Below are 25,958 nucleotides of genomic sequence, written 5' to 3'. Positions count from 1 at the left end.
TATGCCTCTGATGTTACTGCGGCCATTATTCCTGTAGGACGTCTACCTACGTGACTCACACGCGTCACTGCTTGGCGCGGCGGCTGGGCTCGGTAGTAGTATATCTACAGTAGTTGCCTCTATGTTACTATGTATGCCTCTGATGTTACTGTGGCCATTATTCCTGTGGGATGTCTATCTACGTGACTCACACGCGTCACTGCTTGGCGCGGCGGCTGGGCTCGGTGGCGGTGGGCGGCGGCGGCGGGCCCTTCTTCTCCAGCTCCTCCAGGTAGCTCGTGATCATGGCGGTCCGCTCGTCCGGAATGTGCTCCAGCGCTGTGTACTGGCTGGGATGCGACTTCTTACCACTTACCTGGATACATATGTGACGTCACTGCTGCCAGGTGCGCAGTTAAGTCTAGTTCGGACTAGTCAAGTAATTTAGTAGAGCAACTCGCCTTTAGTAACTAAAAGACTCGCTGCCGACCAAAAAACACACTTTGGTCGAGTATAGTTAAAGCCTGGTCCGTGAGCACGTAGAATCCCGTCCAATGACCCCAAGCTACCCATCCTTATCGCTCGCGCGTGATTATATTGCTGTAGCGACTGTGCGACGGGCGCCCGCAGTGAGTGTGCGAGCGCGACAGCAACATTTACGCGCGAGCGATAAGGATGGGTAGCTTGGGGTCATTGCACTAAATTCTATCTGCTCGGCGACCGGACTTTACTCCTGCGTGAAACACATGCGTCACTGCTTGGCGCGGTTTACTCAGCATATCTCTTTTGATTGGCCATTATTCCTATAGAATGTCTAGTCCTACGTCACTCATTGCTTGTCCTAAAATGCCGGGTGAGTTGTAGTCCTACGTCACAGTCAGTCAAATGCGTTACTGTTTGGAGCGGTTTACTCAGCATATCCCTTTTGATTGTCCATTATTCCTGTAGGAAGTCTATCTACGTGACTCACACGCGTCACTGCTTGGCGCGGCGGCTGGGCTCGGTGGCGGTGGGCGGCGGCGGCGGGCCCTTCTTCTCCAGCTCCTCCAGGTAGCTCGTGATCATGGCGGTCCGCTCGTCCGGAATGTGGTCCAGCGCTGTGTACTGGCTGGGATGCGACTTCCTACCACTTACCTGGACACATGTGACGTCACAGCTGCCAGGTGCGCAGTTAAATATAGCTCGGACTAGTCAAGTAATTTAGTAGAGCAACTCGCCTTTAGTAACTAAAAGACTCGCTGCCGACCAAAAAACACACTTTGGTCGAGTATAGTTAAAGCCTGGTCCGTGAGCACGTAGGATTTCGTCCAATGACCCCAAGCTACCCATCCTTATCGCTCGCGCGTAATTATATTTCTGTCGCGACTGTGCGACGGGCGCCCGCAGTGAGTGTGCGAGCGCGATTGCAACATAATTACGCGCGAGCGATAAGGATGGGTAGCTTGGGGTCATTGGACAAAATTCTACGAGCTCAGGGACCAGGCTTTACTCACTCGTGACTGCCTTGTAGATTAATCATCCCAGGAGAGCACGCCGCGCGTGTTTTCTTTTGTTTTCGATGCCTACTCACTCAAGGAGATGAGCAGACCTGCTAGTGCCGGGAATCTAAAATCTGCATGCCCTAGTTCTATTTATCTAAAAAACTCATAAAAAAACTCGTGACGTAGCAGTAGCAGTTACTCAGCAACTCTTGGTATGTCATCATGCCTGTTGATTGGCCATTATTCCTATAGAATGTCTAGTCCTACGTCACAGCCACTCACACGCGTCACTGCTTAGCGCGGCGGCTGGGCTCAGTAGCAGTTACTCAGCATATCTCCCGGTGCCTGTTCATCATCATCATATTTCAGCCATAGGACGTCCACTGCTGAACATAGGCCTCCCCCAATCATTTGCATGATGGCCGGTTGGTTGGACGTCCTACGCTGAGTTTTCCGGTAAGTGGCCTCCACTCCAGAACCTTGCTGCCCCATCGGCCAATAGGAACCACCTATTGATTGGCCATTATTCCTGTAGGATGTCTATCTACGTGACTCACACGCGTCACTGCTTGGCGCGGCGGCTGGGCTCGGTGGCGGTGGGCGGCGGCGGCGGGCCCTTCTTCTCCAGCTCCTCCAGGTAGCTCGTGATCATGGCGGTCCGCTCGTCGGGAATGTGCTCGAGCGCTGTGTACTGGCTGGGATGCGACTTCTTACCACTTACCTGAACACATGTGACGTCACGGCTGCCAGGTGCGCAGTTAAATATAGCTCGGACTAGTCGAGTAATTTAGTAGAGCAACTCGCCTTTAGTAACTAAAAGACTCGCTGCCGACCAAAAAACACACTTTGGTCGAGTATAGTTACAAGTAATTAGTGGTTTTTGTATGAACTTGACTAAACAGCCTGGTTTGCGTAGTGCTACTCGCCTTTCAAAACAAAACAATGGATTGAGTCGACTAAATGATTTAGTAAGCTACTCAACTAAATTTTTGATGTTCGGACACGTTTCGCTACTAAGTTTACGAGTATCTGAGCGAGACGCGAGATTAGTGACATGCGCGCGCGAGCGAGATGGATTTGATTTGACTCTGACTGTCACGAGTATTATGCGATATTGTACAAGTTCATAGCAAAAAAGTACTTTTTTCGTTCGATCTAATAAAATCCGGTACTAAAATGAACTAACAGTACTAGTAGAACGAACTAGTTCATTTGACCGATTGTACTAGTTCGCGATGTGCGAATGGAGCGTTCCGTTCAGTGACCGAGTAAAAAGAAGCTTAGTTGGTAAGATGTCTCTGTCTCTCACTTATCGTCTGCTCACATTAGACATAATGTGCTGATGCTTGAAGCAGTGACAACTGCTTCAAGCGTCAGGGTTGTGTAAGTAATCAAGTGTAGTCCTACGTCACAGTCAGTCACATGCGTCACTGCTTGGAATGGTTTACTCAGCATATCTCATGGTATGTCAGCATGCCTGTTGATTGGCCATTATTCCTATGGAATGTCTACTGTTGATTGGCCATTATTCCTATGGAATGTCTACTGTTGATTGGCCATTATTCCTATAGAATGTCTACTGTTGATTGGCCATTATTCCTGTAGGATGTCTAGCTACGTGACTCACACGCGTCACTGCTTGGCGCGGCGGCTGGGCTCGGTGGCGGTATATCTACAGTAGTTGCCTCTATGTTACTATGTATGCCTCTGATGTTACTGCGGCCATTATTCCTGTAGGAAGTCTATCTACGTGACTCACACGCGTCACTGCTTGGCGCGGCGGCTGGGCTCGGTAGTAGTATGTATATCTACAGTAATTGCCTCTATGTTACTATGTATGCCTCTGATGTTGCTGAGGTCATTATTCCTGTAGGAAGTCTATCTACGTGACTCACACGCGTCACTGCTTGGCGCGGCGGCTGGGCTCGGTGGCGGTGGGCGGCGGCGGCGGGCCCTTCTTCTCCAGCTCCTCCAGGTAGCTCGTGATCATGGCGGTCCGCTCGTCGGGAATGTGGTCCAGCGCTGTGTACTGGCTGGGATGCGACTTCTTACCACTTACCTGGACACATGTGACGTCACGGCTGCCAGGTGCGCAGTTAAATATAGCTCGCACTAGTCAAGTAATTTAGTAGAGCAACTCGCCTTTAGTAACTAAAAGACTCGCTGCCGACCATAAAACACACTTTGGACGAGTATAGTTAAAGCCTGGTCCCTGAGCTCGTAGAATTTTGTCCAATGACCCCAAGCTACCCATCCTTATCGCTCGCGCGTGATTACATTGCTGTCGCGACTGTGCGACGGGCGCCCGCAGTGAGTGTGCGAGCGCGATAGCAACATAATTACGCGCGAGCGATAAGGGTGGGTAGCTTGGGGTCATTGCACTAAATTCTATCTGCTCGGCGACCGGACTTTACTCCTGCGTGAAACACATGCGTCACTGCTTGGAGCGGTTTACTCAGCATATCTCTTTTGATTGGCCATTATTCCTATAGAATGTCTAGTCCTACGTCACTCATTGCTTGTTCTAAAATGCGAGTGAGTTGAAGTTCTACTTGACTCACATACCTCACTGTTTGGCGCGGTTTACTCAGCATCTCTCTTTTGATTGGCCCATTATTCCTATAGAATGTCTAGCTAGTCCTACGTCACAGTGACTCACACGCGTCACTGCTTGGCGCGGCGGCTGGGCTCGGTGGCGGTGGGCGGCGGCGGCGGGCCCTTCTTCTCCAGCTCCTCCAGGTAGCTCGTGATCATGGCGGTCCGCTCGTCCGGAATGTGGTCCAGCGCTGTGTACCTGCGGGTAGATGTAGTGATTAGCAGGTGAAAAAAGCAACTGCACTCAGGATTTGATGAGTGCTACTGACAACGCCACTCTTGTGGCGGAGTTTTGAGCTGACACTTTGTAAATTTGTTGTCGACACGACAAGAAGAAGTAGGTGAAATAAAAAAAAATGATCTGGAAGGGGTTTCTTATTCAGGAGGGGAATCAGGGGGGGTATGATCTAGGAGTCTGATTAGGGGGGAGTCTGATCTAGGAGGGGTAATCTGTTTCAGAGGGAGTCTGATCTAAGAGAAGTATTCTGATCCAAGGGTGAAGTCTGATCACAGGGAAGAATTCGAATCTGATCCAGGGAATCTGATCCAAGAGGGTAGCCTGGTCCAGGGTGAGTCTGGTCTAGGAGGAATAGTCTGATTTAGGGGGAGTCTGATCTAGGACACGTAGTCTGATTCAAGGAGTCTGATCTAGGAGACGTAGCCTGATTCAGGGAGAGTCTGGTCTAAAAGGGATAGTCTGGTTCAGGGGGGGCGTCTGATCTGGGGGGTTAATCTGATCCGTGGAGACTGATCCGAGGGGAGCCTTATCCAGGGAGCGCAGTTTGATTCAGATGGGAGTCTAATCCAGGAGGGATCTAATCTTGGACGGAAGCGTGATTAGGGGGGAGAACTCCATTCTACACTTAAGATAGAGGCATACTGACCTGGCGTCGTGCCTGAGCGCGTCGTGCACGTGCTGCATGGATCCTGCTTCGCGCACGGCGGCGTGCGACTTGTGCGTGAGTGAGCGCGTCTCGAGTAACAGTTGTCTGAGCGCCGTCTTGGCTTCTATGCTACTGACCTAGTGTCTTGCTCAAGCAAGGTTTTGAGGGACTACCCTATTGCTAATAGACTTCCTATCCTGATCCAGTGTCTTATGCCCGTTTTCACCATCAATCCCAAATTTTTAAGTGACCCCTATGTAACCAAAATTCCTGTTATTTGTTACCATAGGGGTCACTTAAAATTAGGGATTGATGGTGAAAACGGGCATTAGTACCTACTGTGCGACTGACTTAGTGAATAATGTGATACGTACATAGCTTATCTCTAGCTCAGGGGAAGGAGTGCTGATTTAAAAGGGCGGCAGTCACATCCCATTTAAGGGGGATTAATCTGATCTAGGAGGGGAGTCTGATTCAGGAAGGGTCTGATCTAGGGAGTATTCATCATGGGGGAAGGAGTCTCATCAGGGGGAGGAGATTGATCAGAGGAAGGAGTCTGATCAGAGGAAGGAGTCTGATCCAGGAAGGGTCTGATCTGGGGGGGGTCTTATTGGAGGGGAATCAGGGAGGAACCTGATCCAGGACGTAGTCGGATCCATTTCGGATCCAGGGGGTAATCTGATCCAGAGGAGAGTCTAATCCAGAAGGGGAAATCTGATCCAGAGGGGAGTCTAATCCAGAAGGGGAAATCTGATCCAGAGGGGAGTCTAATCCAGAAGGGGAAATCTGATCTGGGAGAAGAATTCTGATCGGAGGGAGGAGTCTAATCACGGGTTTTGGCTTGATCCAGGTGGAATCAGTATTTTTTCTGCTTTTAGACCCTTCAGATCGAAAGATAAGGCACACTAACCTGGCGTCGTGCCTGAGCGCGTCGTGCACGTGCTGCATGGAGCCCGCCTCGCGCACGGCGGCGTGCGACTTGTGGGTAAGTGAACGCGTCTCGAGTAGAAGTTGTCTGAGCGCCGTGTCTTGGCCACTATGGGACTGACCTAGTGTTACACCTAGTGACCTAGCGGGTAGTCTAATCCGGGCAGTTTGTTCCAGGGGGTCTAATCAGAGAGTAAGTAGGTCAGGTCATTCTGATCCAGGAAGGGCAGTCAAGTCTATAGGGGGAATTTGATCTAGGGGGTCTGATTTAGGGGTAGGCTGATCCTAGGAGGGTGTTGATCCAGGGGGAGAAGTTTGATCAGGTGAAAGGTGTCTGGTCAAAGGCGTTGACTTGATCCTGGGGGAAGGGAAAACAGATATGTTTTTCTACTTTCTGCTCTTAAGGTAGACTGACCTGGCGTCGTGCCTGAGCGCGTCGTGCACGTGCTGCATAGATCCTGCCTCGCGCACGGCGGCGTGCGACTTGTGCGTGAGCGATCGCGTCTCCAGTAGAAGTTGTCTGAGCGCCGTCTTGGCCGCGCTTTGCTTGTCGCGCTGGTAATCGCGGAATTCTCGCTCCATCTGTGAGAAAAACATGAACGAATGAAGCCATTAACACAGCTCACAGTAAAAGTCAGAATAATATTATCGACCACAGTAAGTGCGGGAAGTAATAATGTTTAGAGATAACCAAATTACACAATTAACTTTATTATTTTATTGCATCAAATACTGCTTAAAAAAGCAATATCGCGATGCACACACATTACAACGCCATCTCTGGATAACTTTCTTAAACTACATCGTCATCAACTCACTTGCGAAGCAGCATAGTAGACCGGCTCAGGAGAGTTCTACTGGAGATGTGTATGAAAGATACCTAACGCCATCTCTGGTTAACGTCTAGTACTACATCGTCATTTAGGTTAGGTCATCATCATCCACTCACTTGCGAGGCGTCCATGTGGCATCTCTCTCTCTAGCGCCATCTCTGGACAACTCCTAGAACTACATCGTCATCAACTCACCTGTGAAGCAGCCGAGTAGACCGGCGCAGCAGGGTTTTCCTGCAACTGCGTCTTGACGTCCCGCCAGTGCGCCGTGCACGACACATTGAGATTCCTAACGGCATCTCTGGATAACTCCTAGAATTACTTCATTAGGCGGCTGTGTACAGCGCCATCTCTGGACAACTCCTAGAACTACGTCCTACCTGTGAAGCAGCCGAGTAGACCGGCGCAGCAGGGTTTTCCTGCAACTGCGTCTTGACGTCCCGCCAGTGCGCCGTGCACGACACGTTTAGTTCGTTGAGTAGAGCGCGCAGCTTGTCGCGACGCTTGCTCGCCAGCGCTGCTGTGTGCTGGCTGAAGAGGCGCTCCTGGGACACAATTATTATAACGTTAGTTGCCTAGTTGAAAGCGTGGCGAAAGCCGAGAATCTTGAGTCACCCTGGCTAAAAAACAAATTTTTTTAAAAATTGGATCTGTCAACAGCACTGGTGATTTACTGTGGGTCTAGACAAAGTGCAAATTATAATCGCAAACCAGTCGAAAAGTGGTCGAAGCCCCTTTTTTGTATGGAGTTTTGACGGATTCGATTTTCGATTCGATCAAAAAGTGCGTTTTGTCTAGACCCACTGTTCGTACTACGAATGACTGCCGTGACTACACCGATCAAATGGCGCGAAATATTTTGTTGCGGCGTTCAGCCTCCTTGCTCTAATCTGTGCGCGGCGCGGCGTTTTATTTTTAATTAGTTTAGAACTTCTTTTGTTCTCTCTCTTTTTTGTCATCGTACTGAACTGTCATGGTTTCAATATATTTGTAGAACCGTAAAAGAAAGTGTTTTAATTAAATGGCACCATGTTCTACGAAACATATTTGTTAAGCGCAACTTTAGGGCCCTGTAACTTCTTTATTTGTACATATTTTCATGATTCTTTCACAATTATTATTAATTTTACTTATATTTTCAAGTATATTTAAAAGAAAAACGTTGGAAACTTCTCCATTGTGCTACCTTAAGTCTGCACTTCTTAAAGATATCGAATCAGAAATGAGGAGATCCGTAAACGAACTCGAATCGCTGACATAGTCCGACGAATTAGCAAGTTAAAGTGGCAATGAGCAGAGCACATAGCACGCAGAACTGACGGCCGATGGGGCAGCAAGGTTCTGGAGTGGAGGCCACGTACAAGGTGGACCAACGATAGCAGGAAGGCGCTGAATGCAGGCCGTCACCAACCGGCCATTGTGGAAATCATTGAGGGAGGCCTATGTTATAGTTAAAGTTGATAGTAGTAACTCATGAGCTATGATACTAATCGCATGGCATATTCCCCCTGAAAAAGCACTCTAGCTAGATACGCCAGTGCAAAACAGTGTGACATGACTTTAAATTCTCTCAAGAGGTCTGCTTGAGTTCTCAGCAAATCTTTGACCGACTCACCTTGTCTTCCTTGGTCAGCAGTTCAGCGAGGCTGTACCGGTGGTCCTTACGCAGCTGTTTCTTCGCCTCCCGCCACGACAGGTCGGGGTTGCGGACCAGGTCTGCTAGCAGAGCGTTGAAATGCTGCGGGAGAGAAGAGAATTATGTAGTGGATTTGGATGATGCATAGTTAGTTTTGCAGAGCAATCGAATTACGAAGCACTTAGCCTCACGATTGGGCCATTTTTGGACGATGCATAACACTTATAGCATAAAAAGAAGAGGAATAAGAGTAATTAGGTTAAGTAGGCCTAAGGCCCAGAACAAACGGTGAAACGCAACTGCAACGATACTGCAACTTTCTGATGATTCTGATGAATGAAACTGAAACTGAAAGTTTCAAACTGGTCGCGTCATGTGTGGTCTCTCAACGGACGCTATGGCAGAAACTTAGATGCAACTCATAAGTAACTAGCAGTTGCAGTTTCGTTGCAGTTGCGTTTCACCGTCTGTTCTGCGACCGATTTTAGAATGCGGCTTGGCTCGGGCCAAAATTTATATTGTTAGAAAATATAGTCTTTAATTGGGAGATCTTTTCATATCAAATCTGCCTTGCCTTGCCTTTACCTGCAATCTCTGACCGTCAATTTGTCTTTTGTCTCACCTCGCACTCGCTGGCCCCCTGTCTCTGTTTTACCTGCACTCGCTTGCCGCCTGTCTTTGTCTCCTCCTTGATGAACACCTGCTATCTCTGTCCTAGCTGGAGGCCTTTCGTCTGTCTCACCTGCACTATCTGACCACCTGCTATCTCTCTCTCTCCTATAAAGACCGGCCATCTGTCTCACCTGCATTGTCTAAACTGCACGCTAGTGCACGGGGGTAGCTATACCCGCGCTTCTCCCACTTACACTAGCTGGCTGCAGGCTGTCTCTCTCCCTCTCACGTTCCTTAAATGAAACCTCCTATCTCTCTCTTTCTCTCTCCTCGCTATCTCACCTGCACAGCCTCGTCCCGCTTGTGGTACTGGCGCTCCTTGTCCCTGTCCCGCAGACTGGTCGCAAGCGCTCGCTGCACCTCTCGCTCCCTCTCCTTGATGGAGGCCTGCTGTCTCTCTCTCCTCTATAGACCTGCCATCTGTCTCACCTGCATTCGCTAGTCGCCTGCTATCGCTATCGCTGTCTAACCTGCTCGCTAGTGCACGGGGGTAGCTATACCCGCGCTTCTCTCTCTCCCACTTACACTAGCTGGCTGCAGGCTGTCTCTCTCTCTCCTAATTAGACGCTATCTCACCTGCACAGCCTCGTCCCGCTTGTGATACTGCCGCTCCTTGTCCCTGTCCCGCAGACTGGTCGCAAGCGCTCGTTGAACCTCTCTCTCCCTCTCCTTGATGGAGGCCTGAGCTCGCGCCTCCTTCTCTCTCGCGGCCGCGTCCTCTTCTTTCGTTCCCTCTGTCTCCTGTAGGTCTAAGATGCGCGCAGTGATAACTTTTATCGACGTCAAAATGTATGGGCAAAATCGATAAAATGGCGTGATAACCGCTTATCGCGGCGCGCATCTTAGTCCTACAGGTCACTTCTGATTGGGATGGGACTCCTTTCTCTCTCACCTTCACTCTCTGGCCGTCTGCTGTCTCACCTGCAGTCGCTTTGCTATCTCTTTCATCTGCACTCGCTAGCCTCTCTCTCCCTCTCCTTGAAGGGGACCTCCTATCTCTCTCTCTCTCTCCTCGCTATCTCACCTGCACAGCCTCGTCCCGCTTGTGATACTGGCGCTCCTTGTCCCTGTCCCGCGGACTCGCACCTCTCTCTGTCTCCTTGATGGAGGCCTGCCGTCTGGCTCACCTGCACTCGCTAGCCGCCTACTGTCTCCCTCTCTCTTGGAGGGAGTCTCATAAGTCTCTCTCTCCTAGATCTTACCTGCACAGCCTCGTCCCGCTTGTGGTACTGCCGCTCCTTGTCCCTGTCCCGCAGACTGGTCGCGAGAGCTCGCTGCACCTCTCGCTCCCTCTCCTTGATGGAGGCCTGCTGTCTCTCTCTCTCCTCTATAAACCTGCCACCTGTCTCACCTGCATTCGCTAGTCACCGGCCATCGCTGTCTAACCTGCACGCTAGTGCAAAGGGGTAGCTATACCCGCGCTTCTGTCACTCTCCCACTTACACTCGCTGGCCGCAGGCTGTCTCTGTCTCTCCTTCATGAACACCTGCTATCTCTCTCCTAATTGGACGCTATCTTACCTGCACAGCCTCGTCCCGCTTGTGATACTGGCGCTCCTTGTCCCTGTCCCGCAGACTGGTCGCAAGCGCTCGCTGCACCTCTCTTTCCCTCTCCTTGATGGAGGCCTGAGCTCGCGCCTCCTTCTCTCTCGCGGCCGCGTCCTCTTCTTTCGTTCAGACTCCAGGTCACTTCTGATTGAGATGGACGCCTTTCTCTCTCACCTGGACTGTCTTGCCGTCTGCGTCTCTGTCTCACCTGCACTCACTAGTCGCCTGCTATCTGTCTTATCTGCACTCGCTGGCTGTCTGCTATCTCTCTCACGCTCCTTGAATGAAGCCTTCTGTCTCTGTCTTTTCTCGCAGGAGCCCTAATATCTCACCTGCACAGCCTCGTCCCGCTTGTGATACTGGCGCTCCTTGTCCCTGTCCCGCGGACTCGCACCTCTCTCTGTCTCCTTGATGGAGGCCTGCCGTCTGGCTCACCTGCACTCGCTAGCCGCCTACTGTCTCCCTCTCTCTTGGAGGGAGTCTCATAAGTCTCTCTCTCCTAGATCTTACCTGCACAGCCTCGTCCCGCTTGTGGTACTGCCGCTCCTTGTCCCTGTCCCGCAGACTGGTCGCGAGAGCTCGCTGCACCTCTCGCTCCCTCTCCTTGATGGAGGCCTGCTGTCTCTCTCTCTCCTCTATAAACCTGCCACCTGTCTCACCTGCATTCGCTAGTCACCGGCCATCGCTGTCTAACCTGCACGCTAGTGCAAAGGGGTAGCTATACCCGCGCTTCTGTCACTCTCCCACTTACACTCGCTGGCCGCAGGCTGTCTCTGTCTCTCCTTCATGAACACCTGCTATCTCTCTCCTAATTGGACGCTATCTTACCTGCACAGCCTCGTCCCGCTTGTGATACTGGCGCTCCTTGTCCCTGTCCCGCAGACTGGTCGCAAGCGCTCGCTGCACCTCTCTTTCCCTCTCCTTGATGGAGGCCTGAGCTCGCGCCTCCTTCTCTCTCGCGGCCGCGTCCTCTTCTTTCGTTCAGACTCCAGGTCACTTCTGATTGAGATGGACGCCTTTCTCTCTCACCTGGACTGTCTTGCCGTCTGCGTCTCTGTCTCACCTGCACTCACTAGTCGCCTGCTATCTGTCTTATCTGCACTCGCTGGCTGTCTGCTATCTCTCTCACGCTCCTTGAATGAAGCCTTCTGTCTCTGTCTTTTCTCGCAGGAGCCCTAATATCTCACCTGCACAGCCTCGTCCCGCTTGTGATACTGGCGCTCCTTGTCCCTGTCCCGCGGACTCGCACCTCTCTCTGTCTCCTTGATGGAGGCCTGCCGTCTGGCTCACCTGCACTCGCTAGCCGCCTACTGTCTCCCTCTCTCTTGGAGGGAGTCTCATAAGTCTCTCTCTCCTAGATCTTACCTGCACAGCCTCGTCCCGCTTGTGGTACTGCCGCTCCTTGTCCCTGTCCCGCAGGCTGGTGGCGAGGGCTCGCTGCACCTCTCTCTCCCTCTCCTTGATGGAGGCCTGTGCTCGCGCCTCCTTCTCTCTCGCGGCCGCATCCTCTTCTTTCGTTCCTTCTGTCTCCAGGTCACTTCTGATTGAGATGGACACCTTTCTCTCTCACCTGCACTCTCTGGCCGTCTGCTGTCTCTGTTTCATCTGCACTAGCTGGCTGTCTGCTATCTCTCTCTTACGCTTCTTGAATGAAGCCTTCTGTCTCTTCTCGCTGAAGGCCTAATATCTTACCTGAACAGCCTCGTCCCGCTTGTGATATTGGCGCTCCTTGTCCCTGTCTCGTAAGCTCGTGGCGAGGGCTCGCTGCACCTCTCTCTCCCCCTCCTTGATGGAGGCCTGCTGTCTCTCTCTCTCCTCTATAGACCTGTCATCTGTCTCACCTGCATTCAACCTGCACGCTAGTGCACGGGGGTAGCTATACCCGCTTCTGTCTCTCTCCCACTTACATTAGCTGGCCGCAGGCTGTCTCTCCCTCTCTCTTCTTGATGGAGACCTGATCTCTCTCTCTCTCCTAATTTGACGCTATCTCACCTGCACAGCCTCGTCCCGCTTGTGGTACTGGCGCTCCTTGTCCCTGTCCCGCAGACTGGTCGCGAGAGCTCGCTGCACCTCTCGCTCCCTCTCCTTGATGGAGGCCTGCTGTCTCTCTCTCTCCTCTATAAACCTGCCACCTGTCTCACCTGCATTCGCTAGTCACCGGCCATCGCTGTCTAACCTGCACGCTAGTGCAAAGGGGTAGCTATACCCGCGCTTCTGTCACTCTCCCACTTACACTCGCTGGCCGCAGGCTGTCTCTGTCTCTCCTTCATGAACACCTGCTATCTCTCTCCTAATTGGACGCTATCTTACCTGCACAGCCTCGTCCCGCTTGTGATACTGGCGCTCCTTGTCCCTGTCCCGCAGACTGGTCGCAAGCGCTCGCTGCACCTCTCTTTCCCTCTCCTTGATGGAGGCCTGAGCTCGCGCCTCCTTCTCTCTCGCGGCCGCGTCCTCTTCTTTCGTTCAGACTCCAGGTCACTTCTGATTGAGATGGACGCCTTTCTCTCTCACCTGGACTGTCTTGCCGTCTGCGTCTCTGTCTCACCTGCACTCACTAGTCGCCTGCTATCTGTCTTATCTGCACTCGCTGGCTGTCTGCTATCTCTCTCACGCTCCTTGAATGAAGCCTTCTGTCTCTGTCTTTTCTCGCAGGAGCCCTAATATCTCACCTGCACAGCCTCGTCCCGCTTGTGATACTGGCGCTCCTTGTCCCTGTCCCGCGGACTCGCACCTCTCTCTGTCTCCTTGATGGAGGCCTGCCGTCTGGCTCACCTGCACTCGCTAGCCGCCTACTGTCTCCCTCTCTCTTGGAGGGAGTCTCATAAGTCTCTCTCTCCTAGATCTTACCTGCACAGCCTCGTCCCGCTTGTGGTACTGCCGCTCCTTGTCCCTGTCCCGCAGGCTGGTGGCGAGGGCTCGCTGCACCTCTCTCTCCCTCTCCTTGATGGAGGCCTGTGCTCGCGCCTCCTTCTCTCTCGCGGCCGCATCCTCTTCTTTCGTTCCTTCTGTCTCCAGGTCACTTCTGATTGAGATGGACACCTTTCTCTCTCACCTGCACTCTCTGGCCGTCTGCTGTCTCTGTTTCATCTGCACTAGCTGGCTGTCTGCTATCTCTCTCTTACGCTTCTTGAATGAAGCCTTCTGTCTCTTCTCGCTGAAGGCCTAATATCTTACCTGAACAGCCTCGTCCCGCTTGTGATACTGGCGCTCCTTGTCCCTGTCCCGCGGACTCGCACCTCTCTCTGTCTCCTTGATGGAGGCCTGCCGTCTGGCTCACCTGCACTCGCTAGCCGCCTACTGTCTCCCTCTCTCTTGAAGGGAGTCTCATAAGTCTCTCTCTCCTAGATCTTACCTGCACAGCCTCGTCCCGCTTGTGATACTGGCGCTCCTTGTCCCTGTCCCGCAGACTGGTCGCAAGCGCTCGTTGAACCTCTCTCTCCCTCTCCTTGATGGAGGCCTGAGCTCGCGCCTCCTTCTCTACAGACCTGCCATCTGTCTCACCTGCATTCGCTAGTCACCTGCCATCGCTGTCTAACCTGCACGCTAGTGCAAAGGGGTAGCTATACCCGCGCTTCTGTCACTCTCCCACTTACACTAGCTGGCTGCAGGCTGTCTCTCTCCCTCTCACGTTCCTTAAATGAAACCTATCTCTCTCTCTCTCTCTTTCTCTCTCCTCGCTATCTCACCTGCACAGCCTCGTCCCGCTTGTGATACTGGCGCTCCTTGTCCCTGTCCCGCAGACTGGTCGCAAGCGCTCGCTGCACCTCTCTCTCCCTCTCCTTGATGGAGGCCTGCTGTCTCTCTCTCTCCTCTATAGACCTGCCATCTGTCTCACCTGCATTCGCTAGTCGCCTGCTATCGCTGTCTAACCTGCTCGCTAGTGCACGGGGGTAGCTATACCCGCGCTTCTCTCTCTCCCACTTACACTAGCTGGCTGCAGGCTGTCTCTCTCCCTCTCACGTTCCTTAAATGAAGCCTCCTATCTCTCTCTCTCTCCTAATTGGACGCTTTCTCACCTGCACAGCCTCGTCCCGCTTGTGATACTGCCGCTCCTTGTCCCTGTCTCGTAAGCTCGTAGCGAGGGCTCGCTGCACCTCTCTCTCCCTCTCCTTAATGGAGGCCTGAGCTCGCGCCTCCTTCTCTCTCGCGGCCGCGTCCTCTTCTTTCGTTCCCTCTGCCTCTGGATCGGGCTCCTCTGTCGTCTCGGCTGGGGCTTCCTTCTGTTGTTGGGGAGGTTTCATTTTGTAGGCGACGGCTTATCAGGCTAATATTTTTGAAGCAAAATATTCGCGAGGCGTAAGCTGAGCTTTGCACTTGTGTGAGTGATCACCAAAAGTAGTTGGACAAAAATGTTTAAAAATTTTCAAAAATGTTATGTGCGTTCCCTTCGAGAGGCCACTGTGGAAAACGAAGGTTTCGTATACATAAAGATTTAGCAAATCTAAAAAAAATTGTAGCCGGAATGATAAATTTGTAGATGTTGTAAGTTGGACGCTACAACTCGCCGAATGTGGTCCCTAGATGAACTGTGTCAAATACCAAATTACTGAATCTGACCAAATAAGATGATTTTGATATTGCATTGCTAAAAAACTAGCACACCTTTTTTCGTCAGGAAATGCATGAAATTCGTCAGGAAATTCCTGGCACACCTACCTAAACTATCCATGTGTATTCACACAAATGCAAAGCTCAGCTTAGGCCTCGCGAACTGTATTTATTACGACTTCGTAAGATGCAGGATGCCACGGTCGGTGTTGAGCTTGATTTGCTATCGTCTTTACAAAGAATTCTAATCTGTGCTGTTTTTCAAGACTGCTACAGATATGTATCAAGATGTTTGCACAAGTTTTCAAAGCATCACAAATACGACAACAATATTTTTGATGAGTTTTTTTTTTGCAAAGATAGAGAACTTTATGGACGATAAAATGCAGTACAGTTATTTTTGTCAATTAAATTAATGTAGGTTTTGTTTCTCAATTAAAATAAACGTAACGGAGCTATTGACTTTTTGTGCACCTTCACAAACATCTTGACAAGTATCTGTGAGCGGCATTAAGCAATGTAAAACTAGATTCAGATTCGAGCTCACAAATACAACCCGATCGAGCAAACTGCGCACCTCGCTAGAATGCGACTCTCCCTCCCACTTACACACCTCCCCGTCCGTACCAGAGCGTCAATGTCACGTCACGGCAACCAAGTGCGCAGTTGTAGATCGTTTCATTCAACAAAACGCGCCCCACCATTCTTCCGCTAATGTTTGAGTGTTACCGGTACACGCTAAATGATCCATGAGTGCACACTACAATAATGCCGCTCGGATTGCTCGGATCAAACTCCCCGCACCCCGCGCGACCGAGACCAAAAATTGGTGGGGCGCCTCTTCGTGGATGAAACGATCTACAACTTGACCAGGTTGCATGCAATTTCAAAACTCAGGGAGTACACAAATAAAACACAAATTATACAATATATGTTTATTCACATCCATAGAATCCTAGCTACACAATAATACATTAAAACTATTTACACATACAAAACATACCTAATAGTATATAGCCTAATGTATGTACTTTAGAAAGACAAGGCGAGTCAGGGTACGAAGTAGTATTTCATTCTTTCCATCAAAATAAAGACTAATTTTGTAGTTTTTTACATATTTTAAATCCTAAATTTCTAACGATTTTTTCCATAGACAAAGGTTTTCATAGACAATGTAAATCGAATAGATCTATAGTCTGGTCTGCGAGCACGTAGAATTTTGTCCAATGACCCCAAGCTACCCATCCTTATAGCTCGCGCGTAATTATGTTACTGTCGCGCTCGCACACTCACTGCGGGCGCCCGTCGCACAGTCGCGACAGCAATATAATTACGCGCGAGCTATAAGAATGGGTAGCTTGGGGTCATTGGACAAAATTCTACGTGCTCGGCGACCGGGCTTTAGTGCATAACTGAGTCAGTGCCTGAGCACTGATTCACTTATGTGCTAGATCTATAGTAACGTTTATGCCAACTTAAAATGCAAATATAAATATTTCAATGTAAAATTACATTTAAATAGTTTATTAAAATTGTATTTTTTAATTCTACAATGATGAAAACATGATTTGGTTTTTAATTTTTAAACAACAAAATAATTGATTTTTCAAAGACATCCAAAAATTCTTTACAGACTTTAAAATTTTTAAACAGATAATAAAAATACATTTCATCGAGTCAGTTTGTTTTATAAAATGAAAATGATCATTACTACACTACTCTTTTCATGTACAGTCAGTCAAATAGTTCGTGACACCCAAAGTGGCCAAAAAGTTGACAACACAACCTTATTCCAATGAGGGCTATCGTTTTAGCGCTCACCAGTTAGCGCCACTGTAGAGTAAGGTCCTGTCACTTGCTAGTAGCGAAGACAGTGGCGCCAACTGGTGAGCGCTAAAGTGGTAGGAGGACTATCGCATTTGCACTAATCAAGATGGCGCCACTGTAGAGTAAGGTCCTGTCAATCGCCAGGGCTGCCAACTGTTAAGTATAAAAACGATAGCCCTCATTGTAACAAAGACATGTTGCGAACTTTTTGGCTACTTTGGGTGTCACAAACTATTTGACGCGACTGTACCTACATATACACATGATTTTTAATGATTAAACTTTCATGATTTAACGATATTGTCGTATAATTTAGTATGACACCACAGAAACGTCATCCTCTAGGGGAAAAATCTAAGGAGCAATACTCAAAAATACATGAAAAATCATGATCGGGCTAAGGAAGCGAGCTTCACCCGGTAGTCTTAACCACAGAGGAACTGGCTATCTTACTTCCAAATGCCGTAACGTCATGGCGACCGACTTAAGTAAGATGGTGATAGTTGGCCTAACGGACTTAGAACAAACCCTATTCGATTTGGTCAATAGGCTAGTTTCCTAAAAAACATTGTGTCCGTCAATTATTATCAAAATATATTTGACACATTTTTAAGTGTCAATCAAAGAAGATAATAATAATTATGAAGTTATGATGTGTTGAAGTTCCGCGTGACGCCACAAAGTGTTACACTTTAAAGCACTACATGACGTCACGAGCCTCTTCTTTTGAACTTTGGCGCCCTTTATGTATCTCTTTCGATTTGCACACACTGGATATCGAATCCGGGACCTCAGGGTCTAAGACAGGACCATAGAAGCTGTTAAGCCCTTCTCCAATACAATACAATCGACTTTGAAAGAAAGAAAATTCGACTTTCTGCTTGACTTACTTTGACTTTCTTTACTTGACTTGACTTACTTTACTTTTACTTTGAAAATTCGACTTTCTGCGGTGTCCATATAATCTACATTTACCAATGTACAAAACGTCCAATATTTACAATTTCCAAAACATGTTTCTTTTAAATAATAATTACATATTTACTTTTACGATAAACATAATTATCTTTACTCTTAGTGTATCATATTATGTAAAGCCCGGTCTGTGAGCACGTAGAATTTTGTCCAATGACCCCAAGCTACCCATCCTTATCGCTCGCTCGTAATTATGTAGCTGTCGCGCTCGCACATTCACTGCGGGCGCCCGTCGCACAGTCGCGACAGCAACATAATTACGCGCGAGCGATAAGGATGGGTAGCTTGGGGCATTGGACAAAATTCTACGTGCTCTCAGACCAGATTATAATGTAATATAATGTATTGACGTTAGACATAAATACATTGTTACCGGTATTTGTTTTAAAGATCCGAAGTCATGAAAGTTATTCATAACTCTAGCGCAAACTCAGTCAGTGCCTGAGGTTTGGGAGCGACACGGGAGGGGTGACATTTACATATGACGTGGCAGCATACAAATCTTTTTTTATCCACAATGAAGAAGCTCTTGGCCTGTATCTCACCTGATGGTAAGTGACGATCAGGCCGAAGTAGGAAGCGAGCTTCACCCGGAATCCTCGACCACGGAGGAACTGGCTGTCTTACCTAACTGCCGGAACACAACAATGCTGTTAACATTGTTGTTATGGCTACAGATTTAGATAAAATGGTGGTAGCTAGTCAGGCGGACTTAGAACAAGCCCTACCACCAACCAAACCGAACATATCTGTAGTCTAGCTGACATTTGACGTCACAAAAACGCTCCCGTATCCCCCTCCCTTACCTCAGGCACTAAGTTAAGCGTTAATCCCATACAAAATAACATTTACTGGGTGTCACTGTAAAAGGTTTGCCACACATGGATTTGCAACTTTCGTCTATTTCCATTTGCCACCAGGGGTGGGCACTGGGAAAAAGTTGTAATATTTACCAGAGGGAACAACGTACGCTAAAATCACCCCTACTGATGAACATTGGGATGAAATGAATTGCATTGTCCATCAGTGGTGAATGTTGAAACCAAAGAACATAAAACAAAATGTTATTTTAGTGTAGGCGTACAATGGGCGACACGCGACAGTTCGGTGACTTGACGCCTATTACTGTCAATTACATATATAAGCTTGTCGTCCAGTGTGCGCCAACACTTCTCGGTTTTTTTCCCAGTGGCCACCCTCAGGGGACAATGGGAAAATAGTGACTTCGGTTCTTTTTCTTATTGGAAGCGGCGAGGCAATATCGTCTTTTAACAACTGGTGGTTTTTTACACACAATCCTATACATTTGTAGAACCACCACACGCTTGTTTGCCTCTGTGGCAGCGTATTTGCTGCTTTAAGTCCGTACTCTAGAACGACACTCGAAATTGCAATTGTGGACAAAAAAAAATGGACCATCTCTATTTTCGGCTTGTGTAAATTTTGTTTAATATTTTTAGAGCACATTTGTGCACAAATATTCCTCTTAACCCCTCCAGCTAAACTTAATATGTGCTTTAGAGTGGGTTCACCACAATAGACGACGAAACTCAAATAGCTGAATCTGAATAAATACTTGAAACGACAGTCTGACACCGACACCGTTGAGCTATTGAGATCCTATGCCCGTATTCACAAACATTACTACGAGGTCTCACAGTGCGCGTGGACGCACAGGGTCCACAACACGCGAACCAATCACAGAGCTCTATTCAACGCTGTGCGTTCGATTTCCTGCTTCACTTAAGCAAGCATCGTTTGTGAATAGGCGTTAAATGAGTCAAACACAAAACGAGCAATTCCCATCTTCCCCCGGTGGGGCAAATGGGAATTCCTAAAAAAGTCGCCTAATTTTTTGTCCACAACTATAATCAAGTCTCACAGCGAAAATCTGAATATTTCTACAAATAACACTTCTCTTACGACTCAAATTCGAGTGTCGTTCCAAAACACAAACCTCAACGGTGAGTGGGAACATAGAAACATACAACTAACATCCATATTACTAGACATAAGGTGCATAAACGAACGTGCGCTTCATCCGCTATGTGCGTAATCGCAGCGCTTCTAACATCCTTGTGTTACCGTCTCTGCTTCAATCAGTATGGTACAGGTGCTGCTTATTTTACAAATAAGCACTCACATTGGCCAAAATAATCGTAACTTGGCTTGATCCTGTAAGATTTCTTTGTTTTGACCCCACTGGGAATTATTTAGAGTCCATATTAAAGTCTGACTACCGATACACTACAATAGAAAATTTGTTGTTCGAGGGTCACCGGTGAATCGCGTGGCGTCCACCGTGTTATCGTTTAAATAAGCCTCTTTGATTTCATATTAGTGTTGCCGATCGATAGTCTATCGATAGCCAAACTATCGCAAGACTATCGATACTGTCGATACTATCGATAGCTCAAAACGAGGCAATACTATTGAATATGTGCAATACTATCGATACTATCGATAGTATTGTTACTATCTATAGTATTGTTGCTAGTGAAGAATAAACTATGGATAGTATCGATACTATAGATAGTATTGTCGCTTTTGAATAAAAAGCTATCTATACTATCGATAGTATCAATTGTTCTAAACTATCGATAGGCCAATCGATAGATAAGGCTTTTTCAGATGAAAACTATCGACAGTTTTACTAACGATAGTTCGGTAACACCATTTCAAATATCTAGATTTCTACGTAAAAAAGTTTGTTTTCTGGTTTAAAACTCATAGTAGGTAAAAGTTTTGCTAAGTTAGGGAGTAGAAGCAGAGTAAATACAAATGAGTAGGTCATCTTCATAGAAACGCACCGAGCGCGGTTTGTATGTGAGCGCGCGTAGCGTAGTGTAAAAAAATCCAAGAATAGAGATGTAGTTATTTTCTATGCCTCTCAAAGAAGAAACAACGAACTTTATATCAAAGACTATAGACTCACAGTGGGATTAACATAGAGATTATACAAGACCAGCCCAGCGAATTACGCATATAAAAAACAAATCAAAAATACTGTTTTTACATCATTAATTAATTTGTCACCGTAACTACAACTACGTTAGTAATTTTTAAAATTGGCAAACGTACTTTAATATGTACAATTTGAACCAAATGCTTTGAGAGATTGTCAAATGGAAGATGAACTGTATACATCCACCATCATCAGGTCATTGTCGGCCGTTTGGTGTAGTGGTTCGAAACAGACTACTATTCCGGAGGTTGCGGGTTCGATTCTACAAACATTTGTGTGCATGAACATATTTGTTCGTATTAGACTGGGTGTTTTCTATGTATAATATGTGTGCATTTACAAAAATAAAAAGAATTTAAGTATGTTTATATCCGTTGTCTAGTACCCATAGTACAAGCTTTGCTTAGTTTGGGGCTAGACGCCCAGTGTAAAATGTCCAAGGATATTTATTTTATTATTTACTAGCTGACCCGGCGAACTTTGTTCCGCCTTAATGGCAATAAATAAGCAGACTTTCTTTTTTAATTTCGAACGGGATAAAAAGTATCCTATGTCCTTCTCCTGGCTCTAAACTACCTCCCTGACAATTTTCAGCTAAATCGGTTCAGCCGTTCTTGAGTTATAAGTGGAGTAACTAACACGACTTTCTTTTATATAAGGTGTTATTTTTTATACTGATCATACTTCACCAGCGCATCTAATAAAATCATACAAATACAACCCAAGTGTTTTAAAAAAAAAAATCAGGCTAGTTTTTGAGTAAAACGACAAAGAATGTTTCGAAAAAAATAAAAAATAAATCATCCTTTGAGCGCGGTGAGTATTCGTTTACGCACGATCGTAGTAGCCGGCCGAGGGCAACGACCGCTGCCACGTGCCGCGCCGCGTGAGTCGGCCATATTGATATCGCTGCCAGTCGATCCGCGCCCACAGCCCGCGCCGAGCCGCCGATCGGCATGCGGGAGCGCAACAACATTAATAATCGTTATCGTCACAGTCCGTCCAATGTGCCCAAACGTATTGCAGTGTATGTGCGAGTTATTACAATGCCGCGCTTGATAAATAACAAAACGCAGGTGAAATTATGTTTCGGGCACACTAACTGGCCGACGAGAAACATTGACGAGTCGAAAACCTTCACACCTTGCTTGTTTGGAGCCGCGCAGCGCTTCAGGGAGCGCAGCCGAATCCTGACTTGACGAGATCCCATGCGCTTCGAGGACGAAGTTCTGGATTTCAATTTCAATCACCGGCACAGTGCTGGCGGTACCCAGATGCGAGCGCCGCAGACGGCGGCTTTTGCGTAAAAATACGGAATGCCTTATCAAGGAGTTGTTGCCAGAGGGCCACGACCGCGACCGAGTTCTATCGATGGATATTGCGGAAGTCTACCTAGGTACATACCTACAGTGTGATTTGGACAGATGAGTGCTTGTTTCCGCGAAAGCGACTTTTTCCGTAAAAAAGTTAGTGCGCGAATTGTGAATACAACATCCGACGTGGTGTCTAGTGAACAGCAAGCAAGTGTGCAGCCCGGAAGCATTACCTCAATTCGATCGTGGCTAGATTAGACAGTGCAAGACAGTGTTTACGTGAACATTCAACAAAGGCTTGACGTTCAAAATGTATTGTGATTAGTGTAATAATAACCTAGGAACTTTAAATAACAACATTCAAAATAGGTAAATGTGTGAATAAGTAAAATCAATGAATCTAAAGTGTGATGGCAAATCATAATTTAGGAATTAAAACCAGGAAAATTGATCAGTGAGTTTTATTTACAACACCTATTCATATTCAATATTAGGGTGCATTTCCACTGAAGCGAAGCGAAGTAGTAATAGGTATGTACCTATCAATTTTTTATTACGTCTCTAAATAAATTGCGTAGGCATTACGAAACCGTAGATATTGAATTCCAATTTCTATCCTTTTTTAAATTACTAGTTTAACGCGGATGATTCGCCTCGGTTCGTTGGAAAAGTCCCCCGCTATTACACTAATTAAAATACACTTATTTACCTACTTATGTGGCTAGATTTTGTTTCTCCCAGCGCGTAGTACCTATTAACATGACGTAACATCGTACATACTCACAAGTGATAATTTTTGGTAACGTAGGTTTAGTGTAAACTAACCTTTATGTGTGTGAACGTTGAATGAACGCGCGCCGCCATTGTTCGTACTCGTATGAATGAAATAGGTAAAGAAAGAGAGAGAGGCAGTGAGTGAAGACAGGATGGTTGTAAAAATAATATCTTTTTTTTGTTAGGAAAAGTAAAAACAAAAACTAGCCTGAATTTTTTTTTAAAAACACTTGGATTGTATTTGTATGATTTTATTAGATGCGTTGGTAAAGTATGATCAGTATAAAAAATAACACCTTATATATATAGATTAATATTATTTAGTCTCCACTGCTGGAGCACGACCCTCTCTAATTGACCAGAGGCAAATGGAGGACTTGGCCTACACTCCCTACGCTGGCCAGACGGGTTGGAAGAAACTTAGGGCTATATTTCACCGGGACACCATGGCGGCGCAACCAGTCGTCGCTACCAACAAAATGTATAATTCATAATTCTTTATTGCTTCATTTGGTGAGAAGGTCTTAAGCTAATACATACGTATACATCCTCAAATGAACCCTGACAGGGTATTACAATATTCAGTTATTAATAAAATTATCACTAAAATTTAAGAAGTATGCAGCTTTGCGCAACCAAACGGACACCAGGTGAGTAACTCTCTATAGAGGGTGTTAGGTAAATGAGTATATGAGCCGACACTAGCCCATGTTAACATGGTCATATAAATGGTACAAAATACATTTTATAAAATCCGATTTGTATGAAAATTAAAATGAAGGTATCAATTTTCTGACTTCACCATACCATTTATATGACCATGTTAACATGGGCTAGTGTCGGCTCATATACCCATTTATAGCCTGACCAGGAACATAAAAACCCTGGCATAGAGGCGCGTCAATTGCATTTGATAGTGCAACACTGAGTACAGTCGTACCTGTGTTAAATTAATAGGCTAACTTTATGTATCAGGATTCAGGATTACGTGCTAATTTGATATTTTCATAAATTAACGAAAAAATGTTATTATAGGTAACCTGGTTTAAATAAATTAAATGAAACCATCAATCGAGCTAGTAGGATTTATTTTATTATTCATCAATAATCAAATTCAGAACTTGAATATTCAACTGCAATGTCTGCTCATGAACGGTTCAAACTCGGTACTTCTTTCCCAATTCCATAAAATTCAACACTTAGAAAGTGACAAAAATGTTTAAAATAGGTAGTTGAAACAAACCACAGCTAATTTTCATAGTGGACTGTACTATACGATAAACATGTCAGTCAATTTGACAACCTTTGTCGGAAACATTATTCAATGAAAATATTGTCCGAACCCTTAGTATTTCTCTTCGACAAATACTTTAACACATTGTGAACCACTTTTCTTTCACGACTATAAAAAGATTTTAGCAATTTAATTCACAAAATCAATTGCGCACATTTAAAATAAAGTTTGTTTACACTTTGACAGCAATAGACTGACATGCAAGGTGACATGTCAATGAAGTTTTCAGTTACTGTTGCCATTAAAAGAAATTAGTACCATTAGTTTTCCGCAACATGGCGAGGGTTTTTATGTTCCTGGTCGGGCTATACCTAACACCCTGTAGAGCTGTATACATTTTGTTGGTAGCCGGCGACTGGTTGCGCCGCCATGGTGTCCCGGTGAAATATAGCCCTTAATATTATTGGGATTTAGGAACATTTTTCATTAACAAATGACCTTTATTGTAAACATATTTCCTCTGTAAATAATTTTAAAACTGTAACCATATTCACAAACATTACTATGAGGTCTCACAGTGAGCTTGGACGCACAGGGTCCCAAAAACCTATTCATAGATAATACTAGAGTGGCGCAATGACACACACGAACCAATCACAGAGCTATATTTAACGCTGTGCGTTCGACTTCCCATAGCGTTGCTGTTTGACTTATGCAAGCATCGTTTGTGAATGCGGGTGTCAATATGTCAGGGCAAAGTTACGTACAGTCAGCATCAAATAGATCGTGACACCAAAAGTAGCCAAAAAGTGATGTCAACTTTTTGGCCACTTTGGCCCAGAACAGACGGTGAAACGCAACTGCAACGAAACTGCAATTGCTAGTTATTTTTAAGTTGCATCTAAGTTTCTGCCATAGCGTCCGTTGAGAGACCACACATGACGCGACCAGTTTAAAACTTTCAGTTTCAGTTTCATTCATCAGAATCATCAGAAAGTTGCAGTTTCGTTGCAGTTGCGTTTTACCGTCTGTTCTGGGCCTTTGGGTGTCACGAATTATTTGTCGCTGACTGTAACAACTAATTCAAGTTCAATTCAAATTCTTTATTAGTACGTAGTTCCATTTCAGGGTACTTATACACGTCCCAAATATAGCTTGCCCTACCACCACTTCGGGACAACATATGGGCTTATGCTGAGAAGAAGTGGTGGAACAAAAATACATTTTTTGAGAAGTCATCTGTACAGATGTAGACTATTTCCAACTTTATTTGTGTGTTTTTAACTAAAATACGTGTAAAATTAAACGCTTATACTTGCATGTATAAGCTAAATGCAAAAATGAGTTATGCATGTATAAGTTACATGCGAAAATGAACTAAAATCTTATTGACACTTACACTAGAATGTATAATTTACGTGCGAAAAAGAGTTATACATGTATAATGTCGGCCGTTTGGTGTAGTGGTTCGAAACGGACTACTATTCCGGAAGTAGCGGGTTCGATTCCCGCACAGTACAAACATTTGTGTGCATGAACATATTTGTTTGTATTGGACTGGGTGTTTTCTATGTATAATAAGTATGTATTTACAAAAAAAAAGTATTTAAGTATGTTTATATCCGTTGTCTAGTACCCATAGTACAAGCTTTGCTTAGTTTGGGACTAGAAGCGCAGTGTAAAATGTCTAAGGATAAGGATAAGGAAGGAAGGATAAGGATAAGTTACATGCAAAAATTTACTAAAATTTTTACAGTATTGTAAAATC

General features: G+C 46.4%; 1 protein-coding gene across 1 annotated transcript in view; it reads right to left on the bottom strand.

Moving 5' to 3' along the window:
- Positions 1-4,124: 4,124 nt before the first annotated feature.
- The window catches only part of LOC135085952 (transcription elongation regulator 1-like), a 96,030-nt gene continuing 74,196 nt past the window's right edge, over positions 4,125-25,958 (bottom strand). Inside the window, exons 34-40 of the mRNA XM_063980736.1 lie at positions 25,506-25,518; positions 14,571-14,774; positions 13,907-14,050; positions 8,315-8,437; positions 7,080-7,244; positions 6,282-6,448; positions 4,125-4,254 (exon numbers count right to left, since the gene is read on the bottom strand). Coding sequence (XP_063836806.1) covers positions 4,125-4,254; positions 6,282-6,448; positions 7,080-7,244; positions 8,315-8,437; positions 13,907-14,050; positions 14,571-14,774; positions 25,506-25,518 — 946 coding nt within the window. The remainder of the gene's footprint in view (positions 4,255-6,281; positions 6,449-7,079; positions 7,245-8,314; positions 8,438-13,906; positions 14,051-14,570; positions 14,775-25,505; positions 25,519-25,958) is intronic.

This window comes from Ostrinia nubilalis, chromosome 30 (assembly GCF_963855985.1).
Source record: "Ostrinia nubilalis chromosome 30, ilOstNubi1.1, whole genome shotgun sequence".
NCBI lineage: Eukaryota > Metazoa > Arthropoda > Insecta > Lepidoptera > Crambidae > Ostrinia > Ostrinia nubilalis.
Note: the sequence above shows the minus strand (reverse complement) of the source record. Positions and strands in the feature narration are given on the sequence as shown.